The 11,475-nt window shown below is 39.5% G+C and overlaps 1 protein-coding gene across 1 annotated transcript; it reads left to right on the top strand.

Annotated features, from left to right (window-relative positions):
- The first annotated feature begins 3,170 nt into the window (after positions 1-3,170).
- Positions 3,171-10,822, top strand: LOC106152177 (transcription factor Sox-9). The gene is made up of 3 exons (XM_013525673.2): positions 3,171-3,770; positions 7,510-7,871; positions 8,272-10,822. The coding sequence occupies exons 1-3, from the start codon at positions 3,391-3,393 to the stop codon at positions 8,955-8,957; spliced, it is 1,428 nt and encodes a 475-aa protein (XP_013381127.2). The 5' UTR covers positions 3,171-3,390; the 3' UTR covers positions 8,958-10,822.
- The last annotated feature ends 653 nt before the right edge of the window (positions 10,823-11,475 follow it).

Genomic DNA, 11,475 nt, shown 5'->3' with positions numbered 1-11,475 from the left:
ACGGGGCTTTACTATATCTGTATTTTACACGCAAGTTGGATACAGCAAATAAATATGAATTTGACACTTTTGCGGGGAGTCACTTTTGCCAAAGTGCAAAATTCTTCGAAATGGGGAATTTATTAGGCACAGGGACGGTTTTGATGCCGTTCATCAGCGTTTTTATTTTTTCACGCAGGCTACAAGAATTTGGTTAGTCTGTGGTCAGGATATGTGTGTGTAAAATCTTTTTTTTTTTTGGTTTTTATTTCAAATAAAAATGTCCAGTTTTTAAAAGTTCCTTCCTAAATTTCGCCACACTTTATATCACAATTCAATAAACGATTTTATATATGATGTCAATAAGTTTTACATTTCTTCACCTACAAATGTATCAAATCTTGTTAACATTTCATCGGTTATCCTGAGCCCTTATTTAGAGACATATATGATATTTAGACTTAGTCAAAATTCAGTTTAACTGGGACATAAACTAGAATTCCATATATCACATATAGATTGAAAATTGCGAAAAGTTAAAGCGTGAAGGGGGTGCTAAATGATGGCACCACTTGCTGCTTTAACTAGTTTGAGTCTATTACCGAGGTCAGTGGATTTAGAGAGCGGACGAAGTAACCATGTCTTTAAAAGTAATTGTCCATCACATGTGCTCCCTATTTGAGGAGCCAAAATTTAGGCTAAGTAGGAATATCACCTGAACCAAATCATTCCGCGGTTTATTTTCCAGCTGATTGAGCATATATATAGTTCAGTTGAGGAGTCACAAGTTTAGAAAAGACATCTTAATGTGTCTGAAACAACTTAATTGTCCCACTTTTAGTTGTGCTCAACCAGGGAACAACATTCCGTGTTCATATTTAGACTAAGAGTCACCTTTATTTCTATTTTCCTTCAAGAACCCTATCATTTCTTAGCATTTCAATCCCATCATTTAGCAGCTGCGAAATGTCATGGATTTCACTTGGTACTTTATTTACTTATTCGAACCAATTTACATACGAATATAATGAAAATCAAAATTTGACGTTCCAAGTAATTAAGGGCAGTCCAAGCTTAATATAGTGCCACTGTCTTTTCTTTTGGCATCTTGTTTATTCACAAGTCTCTCTGCTTTTGTTTTCTTTTAAATAAAATATCTCATGCAACATCAGGCGAAACCGATTTTAACTAAATTGCATTCTTATATGGAATAAACCAGTGAACCATTACAAGGTTAATAGCATGTAAGTAGCCGTATAATTTGCACTGGGATCAAAAACGCCTCCCAAGACATGAAAACATGTTACGCGCTACTCGCAAGCGCGATAAAAACTTGTAGAGGCGACAAAAGAACGTGACAGTCGTAAAATACCAACTTGATATCACACCCCTGGAGAACGCCCACATGCTGAAACCGCCAGATATCCATCTCTTAAAAATGAAAATACATATTTGAACTTATTAATAATTAATAAGTATGAATCCTAATAATAATCCGTGGGGGTTCCAATTACATGCTCGGGAGGCTCGGTCTATAATTAGTACCTCGTCGCTCGAGCCCCGGTGTCTAAATTTCCACTTGATTAAGGTGCTAAACTTGCTCCACGTTTGCAAATTACGAATTAATAATCAGATAGAGACGGGAGACGAGCTGCCTTATAAACCTTGAACATGAGAGGCTCACGTAAACTCCTCTCGTGACAAATGTGATTTAGAGGCCAAGACACTACCAGCTAATGAGGTGCCCCATGAAGAACCCGATCCCTGCCACGCCTCTCACGCCATCTGCCGGCATTTGATTTATCTCAGGGGGTGTGATCCGATCTCCTTTTTACATTTTTGATGATAATACTTTGTAAACGTAGTTGAAAATTCACATCACGCTATTTTGTGTAGCTCCTTTAGCGTCATTCTGTCTACAAACGTTCAGATAGGTGCATGGACCCATCAGTAGGCCTACACTGGAAAAGATGTACAGAGGATGAATGACTTGGATTGAGAGAGAGAGAGAGAGAGAGAGAGGGAGAGAGAGAGAGGCATGTACCTTTATATGGGAAAGAGACTGTAAATCAGTCCGTCATTTCATCAAAAAGAATTTAAGTTTGGTTATCTATTGCCAGCCTCACTTCTAAGTGACCGGTGACGCTTTTTAGGAAAAAGGTCTCGTTTGCTAGTTAACTTAAGTAATATAAGGAATTCATACTACAGGAAGGGAATTTAAACAGCAATTAGCAGATAATACAAAATATGTGTTCAACTAGCAAAGAATTTGAGAAGGGATAAAATAAAATTAAAAATAAATAAAATATAGACAGAGAGGGAAATACCCAAAACGTTGATTTGAAAATTTTTGCCCTTTCTGAAAATTAACAGGTTTAGTGATAAACCACATCCTCAAGACTGTTCAAGAAAAATTATTTTTAAAAATTCTCTTTCAGTTCCTCTCTTTCTCTTGCTTCGTAGATCTTTCTACAAAATATAATTTAGCTTCACGAAACATACCCAAAGACTTGTTTTCAAAATTGCCCCCCCCCCCGATTTACAGAGCCATAGTAAACATTTAACAATAAGCACTAAAAGCACTAAAATGTTTACAGACACATTTTATGTTAAATCAAATGAACTCTTATGTAATTAACTTTACTAGATTGACCGATTTTTATCATTAACGAAATCGTCTAACACAAGAACAAGTCATCATGAACATAGTCCAGAAAGGGTTTTCTTATAAAGAAAAAAAACTAAATGTTTTAAAGTAGTCCTATTACCACCTCTCCGCCGTATCAACTCTCCTCGTTCTTTTGATAAGCATCAGACCACAAGAGCAACGTCTGTCCCTTACCAGGTTTGATTTTGACCGATTTGGAACCCCCGTTGATAATCAACGCTGCATTCTACCGCAAATCTAAAAAGTATATTTCATATTGTCGACCAGAAGCCGGCGGCGTTTATTTTACAACTTAATCTCACACAGGGAAACAAATGAATAAGAGCAGGAGGAGCAGCGAAAAAAGTGGAGCTCCTGGGGAATTGTTTTGTTATTGCTTGTTGACTAAATTAAAAGCATCCGGTTCGCTGTGCGGCGCGTAAACCTTGCCTGTCATGTCCGTGTATGCTCCACTTCAATCATGTGACTAATATTTTGATTAATACCCCAATGAGAAGACCGATCAACTCGTATTAACTTTGATGATTAGTGGGCGGCAGGCTGTCAGTTAGCAGAAAGGAGGCGGGGTCTTTCAACTTGCTTCCCGCCTAATTAGCATACGTCAGTGTAGTTCCTACTTTCAAATCCCACTCCAGTGAGAGATGTCAGTAAAGTCGGTCACAGTTTAAGAAGAGACAAGTAACCTCAAGGAGTTTACACTTAACAATCACTTGGACTTTGTGGTTCAAAAACTTTGAACAGTGATGGAGCACGCAAGCATGTCTTCCCCCACATCAGACTCGGGCAGAGAGAGCGAAAGGGAGTCAGATTCGGAAAACTTTCCTGCCACTGCCAAAATGCCGACTAAATCCAGTGATGATCCAAAGCAGAGTACTACAAGCAATAGCAGTGATGAGTTATCAACAGACATACAGCAAGCAGTAGCGTCTGTTCTAAAGGGCTACGACTGGTCTCTGGTGCCCATGCCAACCCGTGGGCCGGGATCAGACAAACGCAAGCCGCACATTAAGAGACCTATGAACGCCTTCATGGTGTGGGCCCAGGCAGCAAGAAGACGGCTGGCCGATCAGTACCCACATCTTCACAACGCAGAGTTGAGCAAAACTCTAGGCAAGTTATGGAGGTAAGTTGTTAGGATATGATACGTTATTGATTTTAATGCAATCATTCTTATGGCAGGCTGTGGCCAGAAGTCGTCATGTCACGTGCTACCTGCATGGGGTGTGTGTGTGTGTGTGTGTGTGTGTGTGTGTGTGTGTGTGTGTGTTGGGAGGGGGGGGTATTTTATCAAGGTGCTGGTCTTCAAAATATCACCCCGTCCCTCTTAAGTGAGAAAAGTACGTGAAATAACAACGCATACTTCGTTTGAAGTTTTCTTCGTGTGAACTACCTCATCCAACAGAGCTTGCAATTAATCTTAAAAGCACGCCTTCTCTTATTAACTCCTCCAAACTAGTTGTGTACAGGTGTGAGTGTACAAGTAGTTGGTGAAACGTGCGTCTTGGACTTCCTGCTTTCAAAGAGGAAAAAAGATTGATATTTGTTGTCGTCTTTTCCGCAGGTCGCCGCCTTGTTAATTAGGCAGCCACAAAGCTGAGCGCGTCTTACGTCGACATGCATCATTTTGTTAACTTAAATCGTAGTGCCGCCATCTCCTACGTTACACAAATGTACATACATGCGTATATACACACGAATACAGGTTTGACAGAATTGCTCAAGTTCGTGCTAAAACACATAACACTTTTTATTATATTTTGTGTGCCTTTTATAAGATACCGATTTAAAAAATAGGAAGGGAAAAAAACGAGTAGAGGATCATCAAAGTAGCATAGGATCTGCAAATGTAAATGGGCACGCTGTATAACAAGTTCAGTCAATAGCGAATCAGACACTTCAGTTTGAATATTTGCAACACAATATGAGTAAGCCACTCTGTAAATTTAACTTAGGAAATTGCTGTATACAACGGATGCGGGAGTTAAGATCTTGGAGACTGCATCTCATTTTCAGTGTTGGGGTGAAAAGACGTGGGCTTCTCCGGCAACCCTTTGGATTAAATGACTAATAATATCTTGGAACGACCTGGGCACTATCCTCCGGCAGTAATAACATCGGTTTTTATGGTATTGTTACAGTTTGGACACCCACATTTCACTTTCTAATAACTGGACCACTTGTGAAAGCACAAATTACAAAAACATCTGGGCAGTATAATAGGTTGCACTCCCCTCACACATGTATGAAAACACCGAAAGACGGACCTGAAAACACGAATTGTTTCTAATGTCTTCTGAAACATAAATTGTTCAAGCATACCATCCTATAATGAGTTAAAAAAATAAGAGTAAAAATGAATACAAAAAAGAATGAAAAATTAGGATCAAACACAGTAGAGAGTAATATTACACCTTGCCAAATGGTAATTCCAATTAACAAAGTATTTCATATTCAATTTTATAAATTACAATTACGAGTTAAATCAGTGAATGTTGTATTGCTACTGTGTAATAAAATATCACTTGCTATTCAACCTTTTACTTCAATCCTTTTTATGAACTCACATGTGTAAACAATTGTAAACAAAAAAAGATCCACGTCGCTTTTTGCCAACATTTTGTGATTCCGCTCACTTGTTTTACAAACCACAATATTCCATAAAAGATCTCAGTGATAAGTAACCAGATTTTCATTCATATTCAAGACGCCAGTTCCTCCTCTAATTTTTATTTCTTCCAACATTATCGCAAACTTAAAAGAGCTGAAACTTAACCACGCTTTGGCGTTATGGTCCCGTTTGCCATAAGCAGTTCCAGATAGTTGTGAGTAAATGGACAACCATTTCCCCTCTCAGCTCCATTTTGTGGACCACATCTGGCTAAAATGATCCATCATACTCCCCAGATCAATCCTCAGGAAGCGCGGGGGTTCTCAGGAATTATTACTCGCCTGTTACATTAAAGGAAATGTATTTGAGAAGATGCAGAGCGCAGCGTAAAAAAGGAGGCGCCGAGCAATTACTTTATAATAATCATGAATTTTAAGACGATTGGTGTTAATGATTAAGCTTTTTTTCTCCGAAGAGATAAAGACACTTTAAAAGTAAGAAAACACGTTGACACCCGTTTATTTATCATAAGAACAGAATTATTGAAAAGGGGGAGGAAATTTAGAAGTTGAACGAGAGGATACTACCTACCCCTGGAACCGGTACGAGACCGACATACACGTGTAGAAAAACAGACACATGTAAACAAGAAAATAGTGGGAGTGAGAACGGAGACCACAGTGTCCGGGACGGCAGCCACCTTCGGAAAACCACATCTTCTGATCGTCTGCTCAACATGCCGCTGCCTGACACACATTTAGTCTGTCTGCTAGTGATTTACGAATGTTACGTTTTTAAATGATCCAAATTAAATCGAAGCCCGCATCTTCGAAAACGCGATAGGGTGGAGAACCACGTACTACGGAAAACCGTGAAATTCTATTCCTTCTGGGCTTTAGGTTGATTTTGATTACAGTCATATATAATGTAAGTGCCGGGGGCTCATGTTCTCGTTCAAAGGACCTTTAGAGTCATTTAGTACGGTCATATTGAAAGGCAATGGTGCAAGAAGTCGCCTGATAACGCGACCGTCAAAGCCATTGCAACTGATAGGGTTGACCGGTGGATAAGATTCATTCCCAACGAATTAGGCGGCTTGTCGAGGGCTGGTGTCTTCATTTCACTGGAACATCAACTTAAGCCATGGATTGTGTCAAATGGTTAATTTTTTTATCAGAGCATGGACAGCAATTGAGTAATAATTGAAACTTGACGCGCGAATCTTCGAAGGTCATTGGGTTCACGGTAATGGTGAGACAGTGCAGTTGATCTCGGACAGACCAACCTATCAGATGTTTAAGATTTTAATCTTGTTTTGGTGGAATATCTGTCGCAGGATTCCGTCCACTCCCTACTGTTAGTACTGTGTTATGTAAAAAACATTGACTCTTACTCCTATCCTATCCGACTATACTTTTTTATTGAAGTTAACGGGGTCATATTCCGGTCTGAAGACGACTGGGACATTATACTTCACCTATTAGACTTGACACGCTAACCCTGCTACTTGTTACAAAGCAAACGTCCCAGATCCAAACGCTATGTCATTATTATTAAACAGGCTTATTAGAGGGCAACTGACAAGTGTAAAGATATGCGGTAACTGTTTATTATTGTTAGTCTTAAAGCATGCACCCGATGGCAACGGCAAATGTTGAGATTCAGTTGAAATTATGATTATGCCATGACGAGACGCATCTTCATTTTTGCAAATAGTTCCATGTACAGCTTGATGCTGAAAAGCTTTGATCTACTGTGAAAAATGTTGTTGCGCCTTGTCCTATAAGCAACGAAAAAAAAAAAAACAAACTATTCAGCACACAACACTGTCATAATAAATTGAAAACCACCAACGCTTCGACGCGTCTGTTCTTGTCGTGTAATGGTAACATTAGGCAGAAGTTGCATGACAAATGAATTTTAATTCTAAAGAAGTGATGAGATATACATCACTGTCGATTTCTCTTCTAACGTGATTGATTATATTTTATGCTAAGATAGCATGGTTCATTAAATAAACAGATACTGATGTTTAAACAGCATTGTAAATTAACCATTTTTCTTTGTAATTACATGCAGAAGACAGTTTCACGCTTTTCTGAACGATTTATGTTATCTTGTTAAAGAGTGCTCTTAATTTCCCAACAATCTTCAGATCGGTTTTGCGGGATTTGAATATTACGTACGTTTGTAAAAAATCTCCACATAAGAATTTTACATTTGTATAACGAAGTACCTGTCCCTCTTTTTGTAGAATGCTTAGCGAAGGTGAGAAGAAACCGTTCGTCGAAGAAGCAGAGAGACTGAGACAGAAACACAAGAAAGATTTCCCCGAGTACAAGTACCAACCTCGTAGAAGAAAACCAATGAAAGGAGCATCTGGATCGGGGGAATCCAACAACAACAATAGCAACGACAGTTCGTCCAGCTTGTCCAACGCTGTCATATTTAAAACTCTACGAGACACATCGTCACCAAGTTCATCCATCAGTGAAGGGGAATCGTGCATGTTAAACGGCTGTGCCGTGCGTGGACCCCCTACCCCACCCGCCACACCCAACCAGCACGAGCAAACAGGAACGCAAAACAAACTGGCTCACTTGAGGCATTTAGCTGGTAAGACGGATTTTGAGAAGTTTTATTTAGATAAAAGGTCTAAAAATCCATCTTTGTATTTAGTATTGCGTATGTGACATATAATTTGAAATACGCAAAAAAGTCCTTATGTGCGAAAAAGGTCCATGCGTTTAATAATCTGTCTTTCTCGTTAACAGTTTTTCACGTTCTTAACTTCACTAAGGCGTTCTCGGCCACGTTGTATTTGGCGTTAAAACTAATAAGTATTATTTGAAATGACAACTGAAAACAAATGCAGGCCAGAGCTTCGAGTTGATTTGTGAAAATCAAGTTTGACTGTGAAGTGTGCACTCAAGACATAACCTGTGGCTCGAGTGGGGTGTGTCCTAGTAAATTATACCAAGCATAATCTAAACCCGACATAAACGCTTTTTTTCAGGTCAAAGTCAACCTATAGACTTCAGTCGCGTGGATCTTGGTGAGTTTAGAGACGATGTCATCGGAAACATCGATCACTTTGACGAGGCAGAGCTTGATCAGTATTTACCTCCTAATGGGCATGCGCAACACCGTCACCATGGCAGCCAACATCCAGTGGTGAACAATGTCCCAGCACACAACAATCCGTCATCTGCGTACGGCGGTGCCCCATCTACGACGTCACCAAATTGGATGAGCACGTATCGCGTGTCCACGTCCGTCAATTATCAACCTATCTCCGTGGATACAGATCTCCATAACAACGGAAACATTCCAAATGCCGGCAACAGCGCAATACCCAGAAACTATGCTGCAGACACAAATGACAATGTCTCTCCTGGAACGCAAGTCAAAGCAGAGAACTCCCCGCCCAGCCATTATTCAACAGACAAGTACCCTTATGGCCTCCCTCCAATGTCCCAAGCCCAGCATCAGCACAGGTTCGAGCTACAGAACAACCCAAGTAGCCAAGGCAACACGTACTCACCTGGTGGATCACCCCCGGGTTTTTATGCCGCAGCGGGAAACCATCCGGCGCCTCCTCTCTACCACTACATGTCCCACAGCTCCCAGAGACCGCCATACCCGCCTTCCATGACTCTTTTAGGTGGAGAGGCACATTGGGACCGCTTTCCTAGACCCTGAGGGGAACGCAAGTGCCTGTAACACAAGCGTTTTATCCATCTGATCTCAGCACCCGGGTTTTGCTTCTTTATTTGGGGTGCACCTCTTTTTGCACGTGTCGTGTTCCCCTGTTGACAGATGATGAGTTCTAAGCTATGTTAAATGCTGTCGCGTATGCAGATTAATAGAATTTTTGGGTATTTCAAAATGGTACGATCCCTTACGCTGTGAGGTACGGGAGTGGTTGGCTTTGACAGTGATGGACAACTGTCGCGAGACAATAGAATATACGCGTGACATTCTCGGCACATTTTGGCATTGCAGATGCGTCCGAAGCGCGTTCTGCAGTCTTCTGTTGTCTCGGCTGTCCTCTCTTGAGGAGAAAGTATTAAAACAATCAGCTGGAAGGGACTTGAATTAGCTGTTAAAGTTTTTACTTAGCACATAGAAAACGCACCACAAGGAGCGAGAAACGACATCGGCATGTAAATTGCAGCAGGTAAATTATGCCGTTCCCAATCCGTTACTTATAACAGGTTTTGTAAATATAGGCAAAAATATTGTGTTACTAACTTCTTTGAAGTTGGACTAGGATTGATGAAGTATTTATTGAGCTTATGGGAAAAGATCGACTAATTGCTTTTTGGATAGTTTGAGAAGTTGTGCCATTTGCTCTTGGCAATTTGGTTCCTCTCGGGAGCAGTGAAAGTCGAAACAGTTTGAAGTACTTGTTGCGCACGGTTCAGGTGTAAGCGGAATCGCCAGGGATAAACTTGGGGTTTAGTTGAGCATATCAGGTAAACAGACATGAAAAGAGTTGTCGTTAATGAGCGATATTTTACGGTGAACACGATTTGTATATTTAGACAAGTGGAAACCGATAGCGGGAGAGTAAGATACAAGCTGTGTAAAGCAGCATTTCGTGGGTCGCGCCGTGTCACGCTCAGCAGCTGGGGAAGTCGAAATGTTGTCATTTTCGACCGTAAACTTCCTGTGACATGTGCAGGGGCCAATTGGGCGCAGGTGCAAGGGGCGCGGGGCGAAACCCGTTCCCCTTACCTCGACTTTCTCAAAGCCCTGAATGCTGTTCTAGAACAAAATGTCACAGGACGCGACTCTTAGGTCGTTTTTTAAAGTTCATTATCTTGTGTCTCTGAGGTACTTAATTTTCAAAAGATTTGGGATGAAGCTTTTAAAATGTGTAATATTGATTTTCTTTTTTTTTTCCTTGATATAAGGACAAATTTAGGGTGACGAAATACTACTAGAATGGAATCATTGAACATGTTTGTGTAGATATGTTATAACTGTTTTAATCTGTATGATAAAAAGCAAAACGAGATCCTTGTTTTTATATTTTGAGACGGATCATGTGTTTTTCTTTTTTTAATCAGGTTTTTATGTTTTGTATATAGTTATATTTATATTACAGTGTAATATGAATGAAAGACCTTTTGATATTCTATTAATTTATTGTAGTTACGTTTTTTTTATCATCGATGATGTTCAGCTTGTCTATACAATGTGTAGCTGATCATTATTAGAATGTGTGAATTTTTGTCGTTATTTAGAACGATTATTTCCAAATGCGTTTTACGCACATTTGTAAATATGTGAAAACGATTTCAAGAATTTGAAGCATCTGTTGGAGATTTGATTATTTGTTCTTTTTAAGAATACTTTTTTTGTCAATTTTAAAAACCCCTTTAGTTAAATGATTGTTTTTATTTTAAACGCCAGGTATGCATTTAAACAAACTATGCAGCGTTCCCAAGACACTAAGAAACGTTCAACAAGCTTGCTCCCTTATTTCACACGTGTCACCATGTTTTGTAAAATATATTATTCTTTGAAATTAAAAACTTTGAGAAAAAGCTACAGCACAAGTTTCCCTTTATGTTGGTTTATATTTAGCGTAAATATTTTCCGGTTAGACACTTGCCCTCGTCTGCGGAATATCTGTTTGCGTAAACCGGTGGTCTTCCAAACGGCCTCCAACTTTTCAATTTTTTTTTCATTCGGTGCTCACATTTTGCTGTTGAATGTAACCACTCAATATAACATAAACTTGTTTAAGTTGGCTCCATCACCTCGAGTTTCCGGAGAAGGAGCAGAATATGAAAATTATCCCCCAAATTAAATTTTCAATAAAAGTGTAGCAATGGAAAATAAAGGCGTTTTAAAGGAAAAAGATCATATTTCCAGACTCTTTATGAAATTCATGTTAAACAAAATTTAATTATGATAATGTTGTGTCTTGGAATGTTCTTAATGCTCACGGCCATTTAAACAAATGAATGTTCTTGAACTTCACAATGATCAGTTCTCAATAAAATAGAAGTGTTGGCCTTAGCTTTGATTGCTGCCATCCAGTGACTTGCAGCTTGCCGCTTGTTTTGTATACATTTCAAATATAGACAAACACGCAAATTTTGCCTTTGAGAAAAAAGAACCGAAGAATCGAGGAAAAAACGATGCCCTTTCTATAAAAACGTTTTCGAAAAAAAAGGCAAGAGACGATGAGAAGGTTAAGTGACAT

The sequence above is a fragment of the Lingula anatina genome, chromosome 2 (genome assembly GCF_051362555.1).
Source record: "Lingula anatina isolate TDL-2025a chromosome 2, LinAna3.0, whole genome shotgun sequence".
NCBI classification, from domain to species: Eukaryota; Metazoa; Brachiopoda; class Lingulata; order Lingulida; family Lingulidae; genus Lingula; species Lingula anatina.
The sequence above is the reverse complement of the archived record's forward strand: the minus strand, read 5'-3'. Positions and strand labels throughout refer to the sequence as shown.

Bases quoted from the DNA above. Each gene is read 5' to 3' on its own strand.
- LOC106152177 (XM_013525673.2), top strand. From the start codon at position 3,391: ATGGAGCACGCAAGCATGTCTTCCCCCACATCAGACTCGGGCAGAGAG. The intron at 3,771-7,509 runs GTAAGTTGTTAG...CTCTTTTTGTAG, and splicing joins ACTCTAGGCAAGTTATGGAG to AATGCTTAGCGAAGGTGAGA. The intron at 7,872-8,271 runs GTAAGACGGATT...GCTTTTTTTCAG, and splicing joins TCACTTGAGGCATTTAGCTG to GTCAAAGTCAACCTATAGAC.